At 36.3% G+C, this 26,938-nt stretch overlaps 1 protein-coding gene across 4 annotated transcripts in view; it reads left to right on the forward strand.

Annotated features, from left to right (window-relative positions):
• TCF12 (transcription factor 12) overlaps positions 1-26,938 on the forward strand; it is a 408,834-nt gene that overhangs the window by 140,155 nt on the left and 241,741 nt on the right. For all 4 annotated transcript variants that reach the window (XM_027840786.1, XM_027840782.1, XM_027840781.1 and 1 more), the window contains one exon: positions 26,436-26,509. In XM_027840786.1, the coding sequence (XP_027696587.1) occupies positions 26,436-26,509 (74 nt within the window). The remainder of the gene's footprint in view (positions 1-26,435; positions 26,510-26,938) is intronic.

The following is a 26,938-nucleotide window of genomic DNA, read 5'->3' on the forward strand; positions in this document are numbered from 1 at the left end:
TTCTGAAACAGTAATGACAATATTAGATATGAAATGCCAGTACTACCAGTATCTTACATTTTTTGTTAAACTGACTAAAAATCAAGATGAAAGGGCTTTTTGTGCCGCCTTAAAAATGGTGAACAAAGGAAGTAGTCTCACTCAGTAGGGTTGCACCAGAGTCCTTGCTTTGGGTAGAGCATCATTTACTGTCAATAAAAGTCATTTGCATTAGCCCAGCTCTAAACACAAAGGCTAACTGCCTCTGCAGGCAATCAATATCCCAGGCAGAGCTGAGCCTGAATCAGCAAGTATTTGAGTAGATAATATCACAGATGGGAACTCCAACCCTAGATCTATTCACTTCAGCAGAGGAGGCCATGCCATCTCTATTTTTCTCAAAGGGAGGAAAACCAGTGTTAGCAAATGATGCCCTCTCACAATGGGAGTGAGAAGAACTTCCCTGCCGCTCCCCTGATTACACAAGTGAATGAGGAAATACATCGGCAGAATGATGCAGAGCTCCTCTGCTTCCATCGTGGCTGCCATGCAAGTCTGGAGTTTTGTATAAGAGAGACTTTGAGGCACCTGACCGTGTGGTGCTGCTGCTCTCATGCTTTGATTTGACGGTGTGGGCTGTAGAAATTGCAGCGTGTAAAAGAAGCTTTCAGATAGTCAATATGACAGTCTACAGGCAGCAAGGAAATCATGTTAGAGTCTGAAGGATAATTTTGTTGTGTAGTCACATAACACTGGGGATGATATTTATGAACTCATAGACTCATGGAACTTCAGGGCCTGCAAAAGGGATCTTAGAACACCTAGTCTAGCACTTGCATTTTATAGATAAGCACAGAGTTGCAGGAATCTTCCTGTGTCATTTCTTATATCCTGGAAGCTTAATGATTGGGTTAGTATTATTAAGGTAAAATCCAGATTAAACCTGTTTGGTGCAATCCTATTTGGGAGTATTTTCCTACCTATTCTTTTGAACAAATTATGTTTATTTCAGAAGGAAATTTTATTTTATTTTATTTTTGCAAATTGATTTCTTTTTTCAGTATCTGTCTTAACATCAGTTTTTATTCTTCACATGCAGAAACAGTCAATTAACCAGCATTTGTTAAGGAACTAGAAACTATGCTAAGTGCTGGGGACTTACATGCACAAAGGGAAAACCGTCCTTGTCTTCATGCACACAGTTTCTGTATATATAAGATACATAAGGAATGGTGATTTTAGTTATGTTTTCTATTTAACTGAGGGTTTGGCAAAAACAAAACCAAAAGCCCCTTTTTTCCTCCCAGATGTATTAATATACTTTCCTATAGTATATATCTCAGTAAGAACACCGAAGAGAAATTAATCTTTCCTTGTAGACTAATGATCTCATTTAAGTATTAAGATAGTTGCCAGGGTGTCAGTCAGTTAGTCAATAAACATTTAAGTGCCTACAATGTGCTAAGCACTGTGATAAAGGCTGAGGTTACAAAGAAAGGTAAAAGACAGTCCCTGCTCTTGAGGATCTCACAGTCTGATGAGGAAACAACATGCAAATAACTATGTACAAACAGCTATAGAGAGGATAATTTAAAAGTTTGTAGGATTTTGGGTCAGAAGATGTGAATTCCATTCCTGGCTATTGCCAAATATTTAACCTTGAGGAACTTTTTTGACCTCTCTGAGCAGCCTTGCCTTTATATATGTAAATGGATATAATGATATGTTTGCTACCTATCTCATAGAGTTGTTGTAAGGAAAGTATTTGATTAGGTGTCAAGTAAATGTGAGATGTTACATTTATAAGGTCAATACTTATGGTCATTCATTATTCTAAATGTACATAGATTGGTTAATTTGCTTGAATCATTAATTATATTTGTATCCCTAGCCTCTAGTTCAGTGCCCAGCTCATTATAGATGTAGGTGCTTATGGATTGATCGGTTAACTCTAGAACATATATTTTAAAAGTTGCTCCTTGAACTTTATCTTTGCTTGAGAGAGATGATCAGAATCTGTGATTTTCTTGTTGAAGGCAATTCCCTGTGAGGAAACTTCCTCTACCAGTGAACAATGGCAACTGTAGTATAATTTATAGTTTTAGAGAGTTTTCCTGAGTGGTTAAGTGACCTATCTAGGGTTGCACAGTCAATATGTGTAAGAGGCAGGTCTTGAAAACTAGTTCTCTATCCACAGCTGCACACTTTGTCTCATATGCTTGACAGAAGAGGTTTTATTTGTTTATGGTGGTCATTTGCTCCTTCATTGTACAAGTTGTGGTTGGAAGGGATTGGATAAGGAATTCGGGTTGTTGAGAGTCCTGATTAGTTGGACTCTAGTAAGTGGTGGTTTTCCGCTATTATATTCTTGCTTGAAACCTACTCTTCCTGCCTATCCCTTTGCTGCTTTTTGGAAAATTACTTATTATGGCAATATTTGTATATTTTTAAAAGTGTGAATGATGCTGAAAGTATTTTATATGAATGTCAATACTATCGAGTCTTTCTTTGCATTAAAAAACCCCCACAATCCCTTAATGTTATATTCATACAGAGCCTGAGCTCTTGCTTTTGCAGCTACTTAAAGTAGTTAAAGCCTCTGTGTATTTTCCTGATCCCTACCCTGGAGTCCTAGAATTGCACTGATCCAAAAACACAAATGAAAAGCAGAAAATCACAGAAAAAAGAGAAAGCTGGGTATCACAGGATCATAGAGACAGATCTGGAAGGGATCTTATTGATCATGTAGTCTAACCCCCTCACTTTCCAGATGAGGAAACTGAGGCTTAGAAAGGTTAAGTAATTTGATGGTGATACAGCTAGTATTTGAGACAGGATTTAAACCCAGGTTTTTCTTATTTCAAGTCCAGCACTCTGTCCACTACACCACACTACAGAACAATTTTCCAGCACTCTTGAGGTTCTAAAATATACATTCGTCTTGTCTTCTTCATTGTAGTTAATGTAGTTCTTTCCCTAAAATGATATAAATGCCAGGTTTTTTTTCCCTAAAATGAGATAATATTTATAAAGTATTTTGGAAACCTTAAGGTGTTATATATGTACTAGCTATTAATAATAAAAAATATACCCAAAGTAATAGATTACAGAAGAAAAAGTGTGTGTGCAGTCAAGGACTGGGAAGAATCCTTACCAAAGACAGGAGTATGGTTGTGAGTAAAGTGATTTTTTTTTTAGAGGAAACTAAAGTAAAAGATTGAAGAGTAATGGATGTTATGGCAAGAATATTGACAATATTCTCCTCCTATCATATAATGATAGAGTTAGAAGGGATCTTAGAAAGCATCTAGTGTAAAACTGTCATTTTGTAATAGAGGAATCTGAAGCTCTGAAAGATTAAGGATTATGAGATGATATGAGGTGATGAGAATCATGGCTGTTCAAGGATTCAGATAATTCCTCAATTTAAGCCTTTCGGCTTTGAGACCACCAAAGAGTAGAGGTTAGGAGGCAGTGCTCTTTTGTGATATAGATATCACCATTAGTAATTGGTTTGTGGAGCTAATAGGTGACTAATACTAATAACTGATTCAGACCATTGTGGACACAGATTTGGTTTTAGTAGCTGTGAAATGAAAAGCAGTAGTCTCCTGTTTGGGGTTGGTTTTACTTCCTTTCTAAAGACCTGTTAGACATTGTGCTAAATCAAGCCTTTATCTCCCATAGGATCATAGCTTTAGAATTTAGAATTTGGAAAGGATGTTACAGGTCATTTAGTCGATCTACTTTGCTTTATGGGTAAAGAAACTGAAACCAAGGTTAAGTGGCTTGCCCAGTCTTCCACAGGTAGTGTCAGAATTGGGTTCTCTAAATTCGGAGCGTTTTTTACTTCATCAGATCTATCTTTGCATGACAGTGCATTATTATTGTGGTTAAGAGAACTTACATAAGTCCAGCTCCTTCTTGTAGGTACGACTTCACATATGTTAACAAAGATAGTTCGTTGCTTTTCCTATTATTAAAAATATCCAGGAACAGAAAAATAATGTTGTTGTTGTTAACAACAATAGTAACATCAGTCAGTGAATGAATGAATGTTTGAAAAAGAATTTATTAAGTGATTACTTTGTGTTAAGTATTCCGCTAAGCTCTGGGGATACCAATCAAAAAGAAGACAGACACTGCTCCTGTGAAGCTCATTCTCTTATTGGAGAGAGCCAACACGTATGGGAGGATTCAGCTACAAGGGGCATAACTTGAAAAGATCCCAAGGGTTCAACAACTTAGGGTATGGCAAAGCCCAGGAGTCCTTAGCAATTATCATAATGATAGCTAACATTTATGTACACTTGAAGGTTTGCAAAGGACTTTCTACTGTGTGCGTCAGAGTGACTGCCCACAGGGCTTGGGACTATGCAGGGGAGCAGCCCACCATTACTGGGGAAGGGGGATGGGAGCCAATAGTTGGAATGGATCAGGGATTCTTAGTTCCTTCTGGGAGGGGAATAATTAATGGCTGGCCAAGATGGGAAAGGTGAAGGGAACATTGACAAAAAGGTTGGGAGTGGGCTTTGGAGGCAGCCTGGTTTAGGAAAGGGAAGAATCATCCTCTTGGTGATTGCTCTTGCTTGGGTCCCACCAGGCATCCCAAGAAAACATCTGCTCATTTTTAAATACTATCTTACTATTTGTGGAGTGCTTTCCTCTTAGCAACCTTGTGAGAATGATGATGCACATAATAACGGTGAACATTTATATAATTTTTAAGGTTTATAGTTGGTGACACAGTGGGTAGAATGCTGCTTTTAGACTTAGGTAGGCCAAAGTCCAAGTCCAGCCTCAGCCACATATTAGCTGTGTGATTCTGGAAAGAGCATTTAGCCTCCACGTGCATCAATTTCCTCCTCTGTAAAATGGGGATAATAATAACACCTACCTCTTAGGGTTGAGTATAAAATGAGACATTTTTAAGTGCTTTGCCACCCTTAAAGCACTACGTAAATGTATATTATTGTTATTAATTGTATGTACCCTGACTCATTTGATCCTTCTATCCAGTGAGGTAGGTGCCATTATTATCCCATGTCTATAGTTGTGGAATATGTGGCTGTCACACATTGAACTACTAATGATGAATATTTAAAAAGACCACCATCAAAATAAATTAATCTTATGCACAACTTTGGTTGCTGAGGGTGAAGTGCTAATGAAATTCTATGAAAACTCAACACAAAACTTGATGAGATCCTTCTAATTAATCCAGTAGATACTTTGATACTTAGTAATACTTCCAAAACATCTTAGAAGAAATCTCTAATCATTCAGAGTTAAATCTGTCCTACCCACACAGGCAAGCCAAGTGGATGAAGAACATTTATTTCCCAGATATCACCACTCATTTGGATGAACACCCTGTGTAGTTTGTTCACCAGTATGCATTTCTGGTACAGACAGTAGAAATAGATAATGAATTAGGCCCATAATTGAACAGGGGGAGAACATGGTGTGATCCCTGTTGGGAAATTGCAAAGCTCCTTTACTGAAAACATGCTTCCCATGAATATAAAGGCCCCATCTTTTTTAATACTAATATTCTACATGTTACTATATGACCACAAAACATGGAACACAAATGTCTCCAGAGAAGTAAAAATGAGCTTCCCACAGAGGGCAACTAAGAGGAGTAATATGAGTGTGAGCAGGCTGCAACATGTAACCAGTAAAGAACTTCAAGGAATAGGAGTAAAAGATGTCACTGTGGAATTGTATGATAGGAAGATAATATGGACTGGTCACATGGCATGGAAGACGAATTAAAAATTGGATAGCCAGAGTCTTCGCCTTGCACCCTTGAAATGTCAGGAGAAAGTGATGTCCTTGTGTATGTTAATGAGAAAAGATTCCATTTCCAAAGTGATGGAAAGATATTACTTAATTCTAATATTAGATTTTCTTTGGAGTTATCAATCAGGTTATAATTTCTCAAACACTGCGACTGCTACTGCTACAGTTGCATGCACCGCTTCTGCCAGGGGAAGAAGTATCAGATGCTGTTGTTACCCCAAGTTACTGTTACAGAGTTTCTGCACAGGGTTAGAGGTTCATTAGAACTTCAAGTGACCACCACCTGTCTCTTTTGCTTATCTAGTCCCCGTTGAACTTCAAGAGTTGAAGTCGCTCAGTGCTATTTGTTTTCTAGTGGTTTCAATGGGATAGCAAAGTGCTATGCGTGCCCCCTCTCCCCTTTCAACCCAACCTTTTATTCAACCTCTATTAACAAGTCACTCTTTCCTCTTATTCTTATCCTGTTAAAAGGTTGTGACAAAGCTAGGTATCTCAACTTATTTGGCTTTTTAAAATGATGTTCATAGGATGTGAGCACTTTCTGATTTGTAATTCTAACAATATGGGTTTCTGAAACAGTTCCTGAAATGTTCCTCCTATCAATAAAGATGTGTTTTGAAAATTCTAATGACTAATGGATGCCAAAGAATCATGAACTTTGTACTCTTTTTGGTGTTTGCTAAGCCAGGAGGTATCTCTGAACAAGTTTTTGCTGAACATTGTAGTTCATTACATGTAGTGATTTGGAAAGTTTTATTATAGGTGCAAGTACAGAGCTGTGCTCATTGGCATTAAGCCATTGTTACCTGGCTGCATGGCCAGTTCTTAAGAATAAAAGCATGTATTAAGCACGGAGGCGCTATGGTGATGTGGAGAGAATGCTGCTGGAGTGAAGGGAACAGAACAGTTTGTACAATGACTATGATGATGCACAAAGCAAACAGCTTCAAAAATCTCAAGAACTCATGACTTAAGAAGACTTAATGATGAAGCATGCTTCCCACCTTTTTGGTAGAGAGGTGCAGAATTAGACATTCGTATCTAGACAGGGCCAAGAGGGGAATTTGTTTTGTTGAACTGTATGCTTACTGCCACAAGGGAGAGCTTATTTTTGGGGTGGTGGAAGGGTCATAGAGTTGCTGGGCAGTGATAGTGATACAGGAAATAAAGCAAAAGAAAGAAATCAGTGAAACTAAAGCAGCAAAGTCATGCAGTAAATTGGGAGATGAGAAGACCAGAGTTTAAATCCAGCACTTAACACAGTGCATGGTACATTGTAGGGACTTAATAAATGTTACTGATTGGTTGATTTGTTTGGACATGTCACTTGTCTCAGCCTCATCTCCCTCTTCTTAAAATGGAGCGAACAATTGGGATCTACATCCCAGGACTGTTCTGAGGATCATGTGAGACAACATTTGTAAAATACTTTGCAAAATGCTGCATGGTAGCTATCTATTCTTATTTTCTAAAAAAAAAAAAAAATACTAAAGACCCGAAGAAGTTCAGGACAGAGACAAGTTATGCAGGTTTGTAATTATACCCTTAAAACCATACATAATATAGATTCATAATCTCACATATGATCATCTTTCTCCATTCTCTTTTATATTTTGAAATGTTTGCAGGTTTTCTGCAATGTATTGTCTTAGTTGCCTAATGCAGTGTTTTTCAAACTTTTTTTGGTCCCCTTTATACTCTCAAAAATTACTGAGTACTTCCCAATGAGGTTTTATGTACTTTATATCTATCAATTTTTACCATATTAGAAATGAAAACATCTTATTATTGTTAAAATAGTTTTGACCTCATGGATTTCTCTGAAATGGGTATCAGTCCCTCTCTGCTCCCAAATCATCCACCCCCTGCCATGTTCTCTAGACCATACTTTGAGAACCACTGACCTAAAGCTTAAGTGACTTGCCCAGGGGTCATGGCAGCCAGTGAGTAACAGCTAGGACTTGACCCCATGTCTTCCTGGCTCTGAGGCCAGCTTTTTTTTTTTTTTTTTCAATAAGAATGCTGCAGAAATAATTAGGAGACTTGGGTTTGAATCCCATTCCTGACACTAACTGTGCAGCCATACACAAGTTACTTACTCTTTCAGCTTCAGTTTCCTCATTTTCAAAATGGTGATAACACTTAAATTACCTACTCCACAGGATTGTGTGGAGAGTACTTGGTAAACCTAAATAAATGCTAAATAAACATGAGTTGTTGTTTATTATTCACTTGCCTAGGTCCTATAATTAAGCTCATTGAGAAATTTCATTCTTTACCACATTAGCATCAAACAGATTTATCCTTAGTTCCCAGCACAACCTTGACACATAATGGGGGCTTAATAATTGCTGATTTGATTGTATTAATAGGATTTACCGAAGTTTTTTGTTACAGCGTGTTAAAAAAATGCTTTAAATTTCACTGGTAGGTGAGTTTTACACTATGCACTATATATGTGAAATAATTAAAGAAATTTCTGCCCTCTAAAACCTCGTGATTTAAGTAGCATTAGTGAGCTTAGTGATATGCTATCACTCTTAGTGATATGCTAAGGAAGGGAGGGGGAGGGAAGCATTTGTATAATGTCTGCTATATGCTGGGCACTGTGTTAAGTGCTTTTGACAAATTTGATCCTAACAACAATTCTGTGAGGTAGGTGCTATTATTGTCCCAGTTCTTATAGTTGAAGAAACTAAAGCAAACAGAGATTAAGTGACTCGTCCAGGCTCATACATTTAGTTAAGTGTCTGAGTCTAGACACTTTTCTGTCTACTATTCTATGAGCTACCTCTATGATATGCTGTTCAGTTTGATTTATTATGTTACTTACTCATCTTTAGAGTGAGAATAACACTACAGGTTATTATTGTGGAATATGAGTACTCTGACTTACAAGAATATTCCAACAATTGCACTCATTCAGTCACTTATGACATTTACAGTAGACAGCATGCATGTACTCATGTGTATATGCATACATGTTTATGTTTACATACAAATATACAACCCAGTTAGTGATGAATGGGGAACCATTCCCCCATCCAAGATTCTCATTCTTGGATGAAGATTAAGAGATCACACCTTAAAATGTTGTCTAAAAATAATTGTACCCAGGATTAATTTTTGATTTTTAAAGATTTAAATGCTTAATGGATAAAGTTACTATTTATATTATGAATGCCTGATCAGCAGCAGCTAGAAGTTTCAGAAGAAGGGTAGGCTATCCTTTCATTATCAGCAACTGAGGAGCTCTGTAGACTTGAAGGTCAAAGAAAAGCAAAAAAATCAGGGTTAGATTCTGTTAGATTCTGCATCTTGTTCACAGCACCATGAGAACAAAACAGATGAGTGAGATCTTTAAGCATTTAAAAGCTATGGCAATTTTTATTTCTATTTTTTTGAATAATTTTTAAAAATTTAAAATAATTTAAAAAATTTTAAAAATTTAAAAAAAATTAAAAGAAAAGCATTCCTGAAATAACTTCCTCTAAATGCAAGTGGCCAAAAATTTTCTCAAATATGCATATAAAATGTTATACTGTAAAGCACCTCACAATTCCATGAACTTAACAAATAGTGTTTGCAGTAAAGAATATCATTATAGACTAGACTATCAATGAATCATAGAGCTAAACTGTCCCTTAGAGATCTAGCCGAACTGTCCTCATTTTACAGATGAGGACATTGAGGCCCAGAGAGATGAAATATCCAAGGTTAAACATATTAAGTAGTGGAGCCAGGACTTCATTGTAGGTCTTCTGAGGCCAGATTCCATGCTCTTTCCCTTACAACACTATGGTAGAAATTACTTTTTAAAAGTTAGCTAAGAACTTTGTGTAATATAATATGATTTTGTTATTAATTAAATTTTATGTGATTGACTATAGCATTGCTTTGTTTATCCTTTTATATAACCTTAGTAAACTTAAGTGTGTCATCTAGGTATATCATTTGCATTTTGTTAAATACAATATTTGTAGAATTATAGAATGCTTACATAGGAAAGGTCCTGGAGAGCTCTGAAATGATTTACCTGAAGACATGTAGTTATAAGTGCCAGGGTTTGAATCCAGGTGCTAATGAACTTTATTCTTTATTATAAACTATATTATGCTAATAACTGACCTACTTGGAGAAATTAAAGCAACCATGCAGGATCACTGAGGTGGAACATTTATGTAATGAGGTAATACAGATCACAGAACCAGGATTTCCTGTACTGTGGGGTTTCCTTCTCTGCTCATCCTCATGTGAGTGTGATTCCTTAAGGTTTCATTCTGTGGGATTTGGGAATTCAGTCTGTGTTCTGAGAAAACAGGGATCTTTATTAAGACTTATTTGTCTTGCCTCTCCATGAACAGTGGCCCTGGTCAAGGAACATGAACTGGCCTTTTCAGGTAATAACATACATCAGCCTGTAAAGAGACTTGGCCCCAAGATCTGCTGACTCAGCATGTGTCTGCAGGAGCGTGTCAGTCTGAAGCTCACATTATCGTAGTGACTAATATCTAGTAAGGGAGGCACTTCTTGAAACCTTATTTGCTATTCTGATTAGAGTGGTCTTCTGATTGTGACAGGAGCATGCTATTCTCATTCCTTTTTCTGTGCTCATCAAAGCAGGTGGTAGTGTAGTGGATTGAGAGCTGGGCCTAGAATCAGGAAGACCTGAGTTCAAATCCATCCTTGGACATTTAGCTGTTTGACTCTGGGCAAGAAACTCAACCTCAGTTTGCCTCAGCTCCAAAATGAGGATAATGATTGTTGGCAGGGTTGTTGTGAGTATCAAATGAGAAAATATTTTAAAAAATGATTAGGACTGTGCCTGGCATATAGTAGGCACTTAAATGATTATTGATTGGTTGGCACATAGTATTCACTATATAAATCTTTATTCCCTTCCCCATTCTCCAACTAGTATCTTGCATTATAATATTCTCCCTTTCTCAAGATGTTCTCTCTTCCTCCCTCTGCCTATGGAAATTCTACTCATCATTTGAGACTTATTGGCAATCCTGCCTCCTTCACAAAGTGTTCCCAGACCACTCCAGTCCTTAGAGTATACTTGATAGGTGGTACTGACTGTGTGCTGAATGAATGATCTCCCTTTGTTCAGAACTTCTGACTATAAGCCCTATATTCTTTCCATTCTTCTACAATGCCTATACAAGAAATATTGGGCATCAACACCATGATTAGGAACATAATCTTCATAATCATATTGTTCTTAATTAAAGAATTTCAATTTGTAGTATTTTTTCTAGGACTACTAAAAATGGTAAATGTGAGGACTGCTTGTTTATTATTGTAAATCAAAGAACCAAGAATTTAAAAAAAAAAGATTTGGGCACGTAGGATGGGGAAAGAGAGATGGTAGATTTACCTAGCCCTAATGATTGGCTGTCGTATCAAGGGGCAGATTGGCCTTCCCTATTTGAATCTTGCACTGATACGCAATAGAGCCGCATATTAGTAACTCACCCATGGAAGTTTGGACATTTGGGACTTTTTGCAGATGGTCTTGTGACACTGAGTTTGGGTTTAGTAGCTGGTTAAATAAAGCAGCTGAGTCATAACTGAAGTAACCACAGGAAAACTGTTGCTGGAATACATTGATATGATTTTCATTGCTTAAAATTGTAAAGGTTAGATTCTTTTGGTCTCACCCTGCTTTTATAATAATGGCACATAGCTAACTAAGGTTAATATAGTTCATGTTTTTTGTTCTTCAAGCCTTTTTATTGGGTCATGGGCTTTCTTTGAAATAAGTCTGTAGAGTAAATGAAAAAGCTAACATGTATGTATGTCATTCTTGGTCATTAATTTAGATAAATAGAATTGAAAAATCTTTTCTCTTAAAAGTAAAAATTTGGACTTTCAAGGAGAATTTTCTATTGTTGTAGCTATACGCAATTGCTGCTTGTATCAAATACAGAAGTTTCTTTCAGTGACTTTAAAAATCAGATTAAAAATTTTTAAGGGTTATTAAGTATTTAGAGAATATGATGTGATATCTGGATTTGTAAATTCAGTTCAGTCCAGTGAATATTAGGCCTCTGGTTTGTAAACCACAGTGCTGGGGATATAAAGATTAAAAAATGACACAGTCCCTTCCCTCAAAGAAAGGAGTTGACATTCTGTCCAGGGAAATAAGTTGTATACACATAAGTGTAATTCAAAATTGCAAGTCATGTAGGCCAGAGGTGTCAAATTTGAGGGCTGCGTAATTCCCAAATGTGCTGGAATCAAGTTGAAATGTAATTGGGAATTTTTAACAAAATAAAAAAAGAATACAACTTAGATAATGTTAATTTGTGGTTTTCTAAATCAATAAAACATCTTGTTCTATTTGAGTTTGACACCATAGATATAAGGCAGAAATTGAGAGCCAGATGAAACTGGTTGAAAGAGAGAATATTTTTTGCTAGAAGGGATCAGGGAAGACTTCATTGAGAAGGTGGTACCAGAGCTAAATATATAGTAATGAATAGGTACCACCAATGCCTCTATAACAAACATGCATCAGTTATGTATGGTTTTAGCCCATTTAGTAAGAACCCTGAAGTCAAGCTCATTATTTCCATTTCCTTGTATCTTTAACCCTGGTCAGTCATTTTACAAAGGCTTGTTAGTTAGAAGGGATCACTGGTTGCCTGACCATGGGTAGATGAGTACCTATCCATTACCACTACTAGAAAAAAACAATTCAAAGCCCATGCTGTCCTGACAGTACATGAGTAGTATCATCTCTATGTGCATATGACACCACAGTGTCTTGCACCTAAAACATGCTTGTTGAATTTAGTGACAAGGTCTGAGAAATTTAGCTCTGATGGTGGGTGGCAGAAATGTAGTAGAGATGAAGGATATTGGAATGAGTAGGTCTAAGAACTCTAAAACCAATGTATTGAAAGATTTGTCAGCATTGATGTTGAAATCACCAAAGAGCATGGTAGTGAATGGAGTCAGGAAGGAGGACTGATGAGTGTAATATGTTTGACACGTTAAGGTGGAAGTGATGGTGAACATCAAAGTGGAACTATTTATCTGACAATTAATAAAACCTAAGAGGAAGATCAGGGTCTGAGACGTTGATTTGATACTTAACAGCAGTAAATGTTGTTGTTTGAAGTTATTCACATAGATGAGATTGTTGAAGCCTTAGACTGGATTAGGACTAAATAATGCAAAAGTGTAAAGGGTTGGGGGGAAGGAAGAAAGTGACCGAGAAGTGTAGAATCAAAAGTTAGAAGAGTTACAGGACAGGGTAGTGTCACTGAAGCCAAAGGAAAAGAAAGTTGTAAGGTCATCAGTGTCTGATGCTGTAAAGAGATTAAGGAGAATGAGACTTTGGAGCGGGGTATTGGATATGACAATTAGGAGGTTATAGGTGATCTTTAAGAGAGTAGTTTCAGCAGAGTGATGGGGCAGAAGTAAAATTGCAAGGGAGCAATAGCAAGGAGAATTGAAGGATTGCTGGCAGGGAGTGTAGACTATTCTCACGAGGAAAGGAGAGAAATGAGTCCAGTAACTCAAGGAGTAACAGGATACAAAGAAGTCTGCTTTTTTTTTTTTAAAGATGGAGATTCAAATATGGAAAGAAATGTATATATAGTTACTCAGAGAGGCAGAGTATATATATTGCCATTACAGGAATTAATGATCTAAAACTTATACGTAGGGAGTACATGGGTCTCATTACAGGAAATGAATAGAATTGTTTGTGGAATTAAGTTAAGAATAGTAATTGCTCACACAGCTGTTTTCAAGTAGCAAATTGTGTTAGGTAATCAGCAAAAATCCACTAAAATGTACTTGATAGTTATGCGGAAACTGCTTTATTGGTACTGACTTATGATCCTAATGGGTACTATAAAAACAAACAAAACTGAAAACCTTTTGTATGCACTTTTCACGTTTATTCAGTACTGTATATTTGTGCCCCCAGTGTATAAATGTAGTTATAATGTATTTCTTCTTCCTTTCCTAACCACAAAACTTGAATATAATTGACTTGTCCAAGAACAGCAGCATGAACTTATGAGTTAACAGTTCAGTGAGGTGTGTTCTGATTGAAGGAAGGAGGAGGGTCTGGTTAATTGCTTCTCTGCTTGTTGTCTGTTCTCCCTCTTCCACTCCCCACTACCTCCTACCTTGGAAAAGTAGACGATATTAACAATTGAAGTTCTGGCTGAGCCACTTAAAGACGAGAAGGTTTGTTAATATTTGGCTTATAACTTTTAAAAATGTATACATTTTAGTAACCTATATATTTATGTTGCAGAAAAGATGCTGACCTGGATTGGTAGAGAGAGTTTCCTCACCCGAGAGTTCCTTAGGCTAATGAAATCACAAATCCATTGTCTGTCTCTATATTTCTCATGAAAATTACCATGTTAGATTATTGCAATGTGTAGCTTAAGGAAGGATAGATTCAAAATGTCCCATATTGGCTTCTGTGCATGGGCGTAGACATAGAATAAAATAAAGCCTATTTCCTTATCCACAAAATGAGAGAGTTGGATTAGATAGCTAATGCCCCTTCTAGATCTAGTCTTCATAATACAGTGAGCTCCTTGAAAGCAGACATTGGTTCCCTGCGCCATCCCCACCTTCCGCCTTTTTTGTGCACCTACTGAGTCTCACAGTGCTTTGCATATGGTAAGTCTTTAATAAATGCTTGTTCACTTGACAAGGAACTCTTAACAAGAGTAGAAGATAGGGATGGTGATTTTTTTCCCCTCTAAGATCTTAGTTCATAGAATGACTTTTAGTTAGATTGATTGTATTTCCCTGAGGGGGAAGGTTTCTCCAAATAACTTTACAAATATTATTCATAATACTGCTTTTGTCAGAATCTGTGGCTGATGGGCTTTCTGTAAATTGAGAGGTGGAGAAAAATCTTCACAACTCCATTATGAAATAATCCCTGACTTTATATATTATTTTACAAAGCAGATGCTCTCAGTTTCCATGATATTCCTACTTTGCATGCTGAGAAATGAGAAAGAGTTCAATAGACTTCTGCTTTATCATGAAGCATTACCAAGCCCCTTTCCATTATTTTCTGTAGTGCCCAAGCTTTAGATAGAGAAGAACACTCAGTCACCCGTGTTCTGATAGTCGTATCTGTGAGGAGAAATGTTGCAACTGGGTTTTTTTCCCCTTACTCCAGATGCATTGGTGGTCTTCTGGAACTTCCAGAAACTTATTGACGCTGGCTTATTTCTGTCTCTGGAGAAGATTGTAGAGAATTGAGGACCTTTTGTCTGGGTTGGATGACTTCCATGAAGCAGACTGAACAAATTTTCAAAATGCCAGACCATTAGACAAGAGTGTCTAGGGATGGCAAACTGTTCTCTGGGAGTAGTTCAAGTCTCTTTCTGATATTTAAATAATTAGACAAAATTTGTAAGCCAGGAAGAAATTGTGGGTTTCTGTGAACAGGTGGTCATGTTGCAGAGCCTAACTGATGAGCTTATGTGACACAGAGAAATGTCACGTAAAATGTTTGTAAGAGTAGTATATCTGATGCCCTCATGTATGGGAGAACCGTCAATGATAATTTAGTGTCTCATGTGCACCCATTGGCCACAGGATGCATAAATATTTATAATTAACACCAAATGGTTGGGGATTTGAAAAAAAGTCTATAGAAATATATTTGCTCAATTTTCTGTAAAATGGGGTTAACAGAAAGTTATTATAAGGACCATTATGTAAAACAATTCAAAAATCTTAAAGTGCTAAATAATAATAACTAATAATTTACATGGTACTTACTATGTACCAGGCACTGTGCTAAAGCTTTACAGTTATTATGTCATTTTATCCTCACATTAACCATGAGAGGTAGGTGCTATTATTATTATTCCTGTTTCACAGATGATGAAACTGAGGCAAACTGAGGTTAAGTGACCAGGGTCACATAGCTAGTTAAGTTTCTGAGGATGGATGTGAACTCACATCCTCCTAATTTTAGACCCAGTGCTCTATCTGCTGTGCCACCTAGCTGCCTATAGAAATGTTAGTTATTATTATTGTTCTATACATAGAGGGTATCCTTGACATCAGTGCAGGTTTAAGCTATTGAAGCTTAAAGCTGCATTGGCTTTGGCAACACCTTGAGGGATCTAGAAAAGGCAGTATATTATAGTTGCTAGAAGGTGGCCTTGGAGTCTGGAAGATTTCATTTCAAGTCCTACTTCTTGGTTGTGCGACCTTGAGCAAATCACTTAACTTCCCAGTGTTCCACATAGTTCTCTAAGGCTTAAAGTTGTAGAGGAAGTCCCTGTCTGCATTGGTAGAGGGAATTTCTTCATTAGGATTTTTCTTTATTGATAAAGTCATAGATCCAGTCCAAAAAAAAGGTGTTTCCTCCCACTTTCCCCACTTCATATATGTCTCCATCTGTGTCTAGCAATGTGTTACCAGTCAATCAGTAGCCACGTTTCTAGATGCTTTCGTACTATTTCCTTTGGGTTGTATGTACACACTATTTTTCTTTTTGAATGGCAGTAATAACAAATTTAAATTTATTGTCATTAGAAGCAGGACCATTTTTTAGTTTCTGAATGCTTTGACACAGTCTACTAATATGTAGTTATATATCCTGTTGACTTGGTATGTAGTGAAAAGAGCCCTCCAGTTGGAGTCAGGAGCTTGTGGCTTTGGACTCTTTCTCTGATAGTGGCGAACTGTATGACCTTGGGTAAGTCATTTAAATTCTCTTATTTTCCTCACCTATAAAATGTGATAATCATCATCATATCTTCTTCTAGAATTGTTGTTAGGATAGTATTTTGCAGCCCATAAATATATCAATAAGTGCTTTACTGAGATCAGTGATCTCATGGATAGGAGTGTTTCTTTGAGTGGAATAGATCACAGTGCATTCATATTTTCCCATCTTGTGTGACTTCTGTTCATGGTTCTATGTCCATGTAGCCTCCAAAGAAATCACAGCACATTGATAGAGGCCTAAATTTAGTACTTTTAATGTTCCCTAAGTACCAATGTAACATTAAAGCTGTCTGTCTATTTTCTCTTACTGCGTGACTGGTCCAGCTTCTTTTCTTGTATATTTTCTGAATTATGTCTTTTATTCTCCTTGAGTGTAAGTCCTTGTTGGTAATATGCAGTATCTTCCTTATGACTAACACACGCACACACACGCGCGCGCACACACACACACACACACACACACACACACACACCTCTCTATCCTCTTTAGAGTCACCTACAATTTTGATTCTTCAGAGGTTACAATAAGTTCTAAGATATATCATTCCTGAGAGAGTTTTGGTTTTTAGAAGATAGAATTTTAAATCGGTGAGAAATTTGATATTGTTAGAAGCATTAATTAATTTCCCAAACGCAATCCAACTTGTGCTCCTTCATTTTAAGTCTGGTCTCAGGTGATTGTTCATCTGCAGTGCCTGTCTAGCATAGATGAACTGATGGATTAACTCAGTTTATGCATTCAACTGCTTGTCACAGTCTGGATAAAAAGCATTCATATTTCATTTGTGTGTGGTTTTTTTTTTTTTTCAATTTCTTTTATCCCTTGTTTGGTTAAGAATTCCTTCCCTAGGTAGAATAGCGAAAGTTATCTGATTTTATCTCTTCAAAATGTTCTTTTTCTAGACCTTTCAGTTTTAGGTAGTATATCCATTTTCTGTTTTGTGCTTCTTCTGGTATATAAGATGTTGATCTAAACCAAATTTTGCCAAAGTACTTTTCAGTTTTCCCAGAGGTTCTTGTCAAAAAAAAAAAAAAAAAAAAAGGGATTCCTCCCCCCTTGTGCCTCCCAATAGTTGCTCTTTTCTTATACCTTTAAGCAAAGGATGATCATTTGCTTGATATGTTGCAAAGGACATTATTTTTTATGATAGTTTGAACCCAGTAGTTTCTTAGATCATGTCCAATTCTGAGATTCTATAATACACATAGAGATCATAGTCTTAAATATTTTATAGAGATGAAGGGGAAGGAAAGGAGAAGGAAATAAGGCTTTATATAGTGTCTGCTATGTGCCAGGTACTATGCTAAGAACTTTTGCAAATGTTATCTCATTACATAAATGCCTAATCATATGGGTGGTAATTGCTAACATTTTCTTGATTGTCTTTTTGGGTGATCAGACCGTTTTTTATTTTTACCAGTCGTTTGGCATCTTCCATGCATTGGGGTATACTAAATTGATTTCATCATTGTCACCTCCAGCACAGTTTTCTTGTTTATGGACTGTCCTTGGCCTAGCTGATCTTCCCAATCATGTTATCTTGATTGCCATTTCTATTCCCTCCCATCTCAATTTGTTAATTAGGTATTCAAGTTTAAATGTGGTGTTTTGATCTTCATCCCTTATAAAAATGGATTGTTAGAGAAACATTTTCATAATTTCCATTTCTCAGTCATTTTATTATCCTTTCAGTTTCACCTAGAAATAATTTTGGGATTGCCTGGCTTTGTTGGGCCTTATACTAAACTTTTTGCAGATCTGTTTTCTCCACTACTTTTCTTCTTTGTTCCCTGTGGTGATAATTGCTTGTAATCTTCCATCATCTACCATGACATTTTGCAAATTAACTTGTAATACAAACCATTGTTGCCCTTGGCTTCCAAGTCTCTCCCTTTGTCCATGAACTCCCTGAGTTGGTTAGTTGTTTTTGTGTACTTTTAGCCTCCTAATTTTGACAGTTATTTTATGTTGATTAAATGTCAATAGTTAACCCTCTAGTTATTATATTTTCCTTTAACCAGTGTCCATTTTTTTCAGCATTAGTAGCTCATTTGAAAAGGTCAGGGGCTTTTCTTATAAAGTAGCTTCTTTATCTTCTTTCTTATCTTTTCTTTCATAAGCATTTATAAGGTAGAGAATAACCATACTGGTGAGGGGCTTAGAGATAATAGTATATAAAGAATGGTTGAAGGAACTGGGGATGTTTAGTCTAGAAAAAAGAAGACTTCTTATGGTGGATTATGATCACACTAATGTGAGGGTCACCTAGTAAATGTTAGGGTCAGAATTTAAGTCCTGGTCTCTTGATTCCCAAATCCTATATGCTTCACGGTATATCATGTTGTTTCTCTCATATGTAGCATGAAATGCAATACAGACTCTAATATGTAAAGAAAAACTAAATGAGATTTGGTTAAAGGAACTAGAGATGTTTTGCATGGAGAACCATATACTTTTTAACATGTTAGCTATTTTCAAAAATTTGAAGGACCGTCACATGGGATAGGGCTTAGACTTCTTATGATCATTGATTTAGACTTGGAAAGAATCTTTGAGCTTATCTGGTCCAACCTACTCATTAAACATATAAGGAAAATGAGGCCAAAAAAAGAGATTGTGTTTTGCCCAAGGTCACATAAGTAATAAATATCATAACTAGAATTCAAACACATTTCTCCATGGACCCCAGAAGAAAGAATTAGAAACACTGACTAGCAGTTGCAAAGAGACCTATTTAGCTTTGGTGTAAGGGAAAAAAAATTCTAACAATTAGAGCTATCCAAAAGTGGAATATACTGCCTTGGAAAGTGGCAAGTTCCATCTCATTTGAGGTCCTTATGAAGAGATTGGATAACCACTTGGGAAAGTTGTAAAGATAATCTTTTTCAGGTTTGAGCTGGAATAGATGGCCACCTAAGGAGAAGGAAATGGCAAACCACTCCAATATCTTTGCCAAAAAAACCTCAGATGAGGTTATGAAGAGTCAGACGCATCTGAAAATGACTGAACAACATCTTTCCCACCTCTGAGAATCTGTGATTCTTATTTGAAAGTGATTTGGACCTTTGGGCTAATTAATCAGTGGCATGATTGCCAAGAAATAGCAATTTGCAGAATGGTGCCTACTTTGATGACCAGTCATTTTCTGTAGGTTACAATTAGTTAATTTAATTTTTTTTTTGTTGTTTTGGTGATAAAACTCAGTAGTTGCTATGGACGATGCTTTTTTCCCACTTTATTATTAAGAAAATATTGAAGATTTACTGGCATGATATTTCTTTGGCTTTTTTATTTTCTTGGTATCAAACCATAATTTCCAACATTTTTCAACATACTTCCTTATTCTTATCCTCACATTAAAGCTCTCCATAGAATTTCTCTTCTTTTTCATCTTCTGCAGTATATGTTGATGCATAATCTGCAGTTATCTTCTTGGTGACCTTTTTGCTTAGGCTGATCATGAGCCCAGAGAGGCAAGATGATAATCTCCTATGCTACGATGTTTTATGTTGCCTTTGAGTACATAATGAAACCAACTCTGTCATTCCTTTATTTGCCTCTTTAAACAAATCCTCTGCACCATCCTTCCATTTAGCTGCAACTTCCTTATGTCTTATTTATAATGAAAACAACTATCAGTGTGTCGGTGTATCTTGAAAGGTACTATATAAATGTGAGATAGCATTTATGGTTTTCTCCTTACCCCATTAGATATGGATTCAGAGAGGCTTCTTGCCCTACCTACCTTAGAACAATGATAAGATAACTGATGATTCATAGACTCATGGAGTGTCAGAGCTTAGAGATCATCTGGTCATATAGTGGATAAACTTGTAGCCGAGTAGGACTTAGATCTCATTCTGTCCCCTTGTTTTAAAGATGAAGAAATTTAGAGAATTAAAAATACTTACCTAGGTTATTATGGAGGCAAGAATAGAGTCCAAGGTTCCTGGCTTGTAGGCCGATACTTTTGCACCTAAACCAGATTAATAGTTAATCTGATGTTTGCTATCATATTATAGGTTTGGATTTTCAGGGCTAGCCTTCCAGTGGAAATTTTATACTAGCCATTTCTGCCTGCAATTTGATAGGTTTTGACCAAACGGTGCTTGAGTTATTCTCTTGTGGATTGGACTCCTAGGTTCTCAAAGGCATTGTTAATAGATTCAAAGCTAATATAATAGTCTCGTCCAACCAGTTATGCTATATTCCTTTGAAACATCCAAGCATCTATACTAAAGAAGTATATATGTAAATGGGCAGCTAGGTGTTACAGTGGATAGAAAGCAGAGCCTGAAGTCAGGAAGACTCATCTTCTTGAGTTCAAATCTGGCCTGAGACACTTACTAGCTGTGTTACCCTAGGCAAGACCCCTAACTCTCTTTGCCTCAGCTTCCTCATCTGTAAAATGATCTAGAGAAGGAAATGGCAAACTGCTCCAGTATCTTTGCCAGGGAAAACCCCAAATGAAGTCACAGAGAGTCAGACCCAACTGAACAACTACAATAACATATCTAAATAGGATATGTGAGTTAGAGGAAGACATAAAGAATAGAAACACAAAGGCACTTCTTCATCTAGCCCTTTGATCTCCTCTGGCGTCTTATTTTTGGGTGGGAGGGAAGGGTCATTTCCTGAGCCTGTTGGTAGCTTTGTTGTTCTCTAGCCATGTGCCTCAAAAACCTTTGTTGGTAGCTTACATTTATTGGAATTGCCACCCTCCTCTCCCATTTCTTTAATGGGAGTAACACTACAAGATCTGATTGCCATTTATAGTCATTCTAAAGATCAAGTGAGATAATGTATTTGATGGCATACTTATAAAGTCCTCCTTTCCATTAATAAATTGTTAAGTGCTAGTCCAACCATTAGCATTATTCACATTGGCTTCCCTACTCTTAGTAAAAATTGGTGTGGTTTTACCTGAAGTTTAACCTGGTTTCACACACATTGTCTCTAATGATAATGAAATTACCATTGGTGGTTTTTAATTCTATATAAAGCTTGCAGCATTTTGTTTTTTTAAGGAAAATTTTTCATGTTATTACTATGCCAATGTACCATAAGATTTTCTTAAAAAGGGCTAGATTGTCCATATATCTAGTACATCTCTCCAAATGCTGTCTCAGAAAAAAGAATCTCTTTCCAAAGGCCACTGAAAAAAGACTCCATAATGTGTGGGATTCATTCCTCTCCTTGTTCAAATGTATTAGATTTTTCACATAAATGTTTTCTTCTTCAGCATTGGAGTCACCGTTTAGCATCACTTTTTGACAGGTCACTACATAGAAACTCAAAAATTTGTTTTTCATGAATATAAAATACAAAATCTATACACCCAGTATTTCTGTAGTTCATATAAGAAAATATTTTTTGTCTTCTCTGCTAAAGCCCATCAAAAGTTTAATATTTTCTTAGTACTGTTAATAATTCACAGTGAAACACAGGAAAAGTACACAAGTAGATTTTTTTGAAATGTGTCTGAAATATAAAAATATAATCAAAAGATTTTGTATTTAAGCCTCTCTGTGGTTCTGTAATTGATCAGTCTTTGAATCTTATCTAAAGAAATTTCCACAAACAAAATCAAATGAAGGAGCTATACAAGAGAGATATTCTCATAGCCTTGGTAACTGATATAACTATCTGCAATCAGATTTCTCTGTTCAAATCATTTATTGAATCATTTTAAAGCAGATGGTGAACACAAAGTGTGTATTATCTTTTTTTGTTTATAAAATTGTTGAAATTTGGTTTTGTTGAAATCTTTTAAATAAAGTCCTATTTATCATTGACTACCTGGAATAGAAATTTTCTTTTAAATGCTTCTGAAGCCCATCTGGTATGTAGGTGTGCATATTTTAAAAAAAATATGTATGTACATCTATGTAATTATATATGATATATTTTTACTAGTTCTAGGAATAAATATGGCTTGCAAAGTCAGGCAGAGAAGTTTGCTTCATTTAAATTTGCAAATAATAATTTCCAAAAAAAATCCCCAAAGTTTTATGTTTGCTGTTTACTTGGAGAACCCTAAGAGAATTGTTAAGGATGTCAGTTCAAAGAGGATTTAAAAGAAGCATTTAGTTATAAGCAATATTCTGAACCATAGGATGTATATATACATATATACATACACACACATATACTGAGAATTTGTAGGAAAATTTGAAATTTTAATTATTCTGTCTTACTTGGAGAAGCAGATACTTAAGAAATTTTATAAACTAAAAGAAAAATGTAAAAAGAGGATTTTTATCATTAGATCAGTTTTGATTTATCTAGTATATCTTTTAACCCCATAGAATATGACAGACATTAATTTGTCAGCCAACTAAGGTTTGAAAAATTCCTCTGCTCAGGGATTATTGCTGAATTCCCTGATGTTTTAACCTATTTATCAAAGGACTAGTTTCTTCAAAACTATCTAGTTAACATGAAGACTGTAGTGGAAATGCCACATGGAGCATATCCATGAGAACAACAGTTCAGACAAATTTTAAGCTGTTTTTTCCATTCCCATGCATCATTATATCGTATTTTGAATATTTTCTTGTGGATATGCCGGTTTTCTTTAAGATTTCATTATATCTTGACTATCTATATATAAAGATATTTGTCCTCTATGCATTATCATTTGTATATGTTTACCTTTGTCTTCCATCTGAATCTGTAGAAAGATTGTTATTGGGATTATACCCTTTCATTAGTAATAGTCATTGTTTTCAGCAGAAAGGAATCATTTGTCCTGAAAGATGACTCTTTGGTTTTGTCAGTGCCAGCCACCACTTTATATTCAGACCCTGGACCAGTTATAATAAAAGCACAGAGGGCTTAGCTGCAAAGTACAGCCATTTTCGTTCAGATCTTTGCCATTCTTTAGAGTCCCATGAGGCCTCTATCATGCCCCACACCATTAGGATCTAGCATTCTTTAGCTGATGATTCTATCACCTGATTAATGACCATTTTGTTTAATTAATCTTTGCCTTTCCCTCATGGCATCCAGGGAAATTGGGATCACTTGACAAAGATAGGGAGTGTGGTTTGACAAGATTGGTAGGCCTTTTCCTAAAAATGTGCTTAAGATATTATTAGTAGATATCCACCACCCAATCTAGATATCATTTTAAAAGACTATGTGCCTTACTTTAGAGAGATTTGATGCACAAAAATCCAAATTTATTTTAAAAATTCTTCATTCATTTGCATTAATTCAATTCAACAAACATTTATTACATGACTATTATATGCAAAGGCTTTGTGCTTTAGGAAGTGAATGATTCCTTCCTTTATCCCTGCTGTGATATTTAACATTTCAGCGTAAACATTGATGACTTCTCAAATCACTTGTCCACGTAATACATCAGTCTCCCCACATCCCATCTCCCCCACCTTTTATTTTACCTTAGGCACACCTAGGGATGGTTTATGTTTTCTTTTACCGATAACTCTTTTCCTGCCATGATCCACAACTCTAATTTCTCATTCATCATAACCTTCTACCTTCCATTTCTCTTACTGCCTCACCCACCTATTCTGCATCCTAACCCTGACCTCCAGTCCCTTCACTCCTCTCTGACTCACTTTTCTCCCTTTGTACTATTCATTTTGTAATTAACCATTTCAATTATATACTTCTGCCCTTTAATCACTTTGTCTTTCACCACTCATTCCTTGTTAAACCCTAATTCTGAGATGCCTCCTACCATCTACCTTTTCTCCTCCTGTTCACATGCTGCTGTAAGAAATCAAATATTACATTGAAAGAGCATACTACAAATTATTGTCATTTGACCTTGTCAGGTCTTTCAGTGTCACAGATGATAATCCTTCCCCTCCACCCCTGCCACCTCCCTTTATAACTATTCCTAGCTGTTTCTTTAATCCTCCTTTACTACTTTCTTTACCCATCCCTGTCATCAGGGGAACTTGCCTCTTTGTTTACTGAGAAAATAGAGACCTGTCATGACTCTTCATTTCCCCCTCTTCTATACACCCAAATACCCTATTCTTTCCTCTACTCTCTGAGAAAGAAATGGCCATTCTTGCTTAGGCCAATCCCTCTTCTTTTGCCCTCAGCCTCAATTTTTCCTGTGCCCTCTAAAGTTTGCCCCTTTGAAGACCACCCTCAACTCTCATCTTAAGTGATGGCTCCTTCTCTGCTGCCCACAAATATACTCAGTCTTCCAGTTCTTATAAACACCTCCCATTTCCTCAAGGAATTGTCCTGTCTCATAGGTAAACTTCTAAAAAAAGCCATTTGTAGTCATTTTTTCCCTCTTTCCTGCCCTCCTATTCATTTGTTTTCTTTTTTTTTAAAAAAATTCTGAACACCCAAATCCTCCCCAAAAAGAAGATATACCAGTAGTAGTAGTAATAATGATAATAATAATAATTAATAGCTAGCACTTATATTTTGATTTAAGGTTTGCAAAACACTTTACATATGTTAACTCATTTGGTTCCTTATACTTAGTAGGAAACCAAAAGGATATTGTATGTCAAATTCATTTTTCAGCCCCTTACAATCTGGTTTCTCACCCTACCACTTGATCAAATTTTGGTATGTTGATGTATTTCCTTCTAGAAGCTATTTCTTTATTGCTTTCCAGCTCCTTTCAGCAGTACAAAAATATGTTAGCTAAACAAGATATGAGGCGGTACCTTTCCGGATTCTTGGCCAGGATGTTATTTTGGGCATGTGGACACTTTGCAACAGAGAAAAGAATAGAGAGAGGGAAAAGAGTGACTTTTTAAAAGCACAAAGTAGAAGTTTTTGAAATGCTTGTTTCTTGCCTGGAATGCCTTAGAGAAAAATTCTTAAGAATTTTACTTGGGACTGGGAAAATATTGGCTCTGAAGGAAGGGGCGATTTGATTTTTATGACTTACACTCATTCAGTTCCTAGTGCACCATTTAGTCTTAGAATGAGGTGCCCAACGATTCAATAAAGTCTATTTACTTAAAGTAGCAATCATCAGAAGGATAACCTCACTGTACCATAGCATGAAATGAGGCTCAGAGAGCAGGGAAGGGGACATTGCTTTATGCTAACAGCAGGAGATGGGTGGTTTCCAGAACTGACCAGATGTGTTTGGGTTTGGGAGTGGGGATCTGTCTGAGGTGTGGAAAGAATCTTGCAAGCCTAGACTGATAGATGAAAACACAAAAACAGGAGAGAAAAGATACTATGCAGATTCGGTTCCTTTTTTTGATTAGGCTTTCTTTTTTCTAACTAATATTGTCAGTTCAGTAGTGTTTCTTGGCTGAGAGAAAAACAAATAGGAAAACAAAATTTTAAAGCAATTTGATAGTGTTATTTACTTGGTAATTATTGTGGGTTGTCAATGTCAACTTGATTTGTTTCTTGGGTGTATTTGTTTCATGGGCCTTCTGAGTTGTCATCATTACCCTTCCTTGACCAGATGGGAGCCAATTGTATTGGGTTGAGAACTGGCTATTTTACCAGCTTCTTGTCCACAGAAGGTCCAGTACTTGCTTTGGATTTATATCCAGATGGTCTTAGATTGGAACAGGGTCAACAGATCAACTACTTATAATGGTGGTTTCAAAGAACCTTGGATCATCCCAGGTTCTGAGAATTATAAATAGTAACTTGTAATAGTAATAGACAGATCATTTGTGTCTGTGGCAGACCTAGTGTTCTAGGTTCTCATAATTAATCTGATTTCCTTAAGGTTTGGGGATCAGTGACACATCCACAGATCATCCAAACCCATGTGCTAAGGACAGTTGGCAGGACTGTTGCGGAGGCATTAATTTGTTGCCTTCTTCTGTTTCTGCGGTATACTTGGCACGTTGCAAGTACAGAAAATCCATCTAAGTTTGTCTGAATGGAGACTCTGATGGATTTACTTTATTTTTGTTTTGTCTTCCTTTAGGTATGGATGAACGAGGAGGTACGTCATCTTGGGGAACAAGTGGCCAACCAAGCCCCTCCTATGATTCATCTAGAGTAAGTTTTTTCCTCCTTCATTTGAAAAATATAAATATTTGATCAAAAAGTGTAGAGGAAGGTTGATAAAGACTAATAGGCTCTTCAAGGAAAATTCCTCAAAATTATAGTTTTCTAGTAACATAGACTATCCTAATTTTTAAAGGAAATATATTGGGATTATTACATTATTAAATGTAGAGCTAGAAGGAAAGAGATTATCTAGTCCAACCTTTTTATTTGATATAAGTGGGAAATAAGGCTCAGAGAATGACTTGCCCAAGGTTTGAAGGAAATTTAGACATGTGATTAGAGTTATTTTATACTTTCCCTAAGTGATACAGGTTTAAGCATTCTCCTCCTTTTTTCTGCCTAAACAAAAGTGCTGAATGAAGGCATCTTTTAAAACATAAAGTTGCTATTTGATTTTAAGCTGTGTTCAATTTGTAT

Source organism: Vombatus ursinus, unplaced genomic scaffold (genome assembly GCF_900497805.2).
Source record: "Vombatus ursinus unplaced genomic scaffold, bare-nosed wombat genome assembly UNPS02014848.1, whole genome shotgun sequence".
In the NCBI taxonomy this organism is placed as follows: Eukaryota; Metazoa; Chordata; class Mammalia; order Diprotodontia; family Vombatidae; genus Vombatus; species Vombatus ursinus.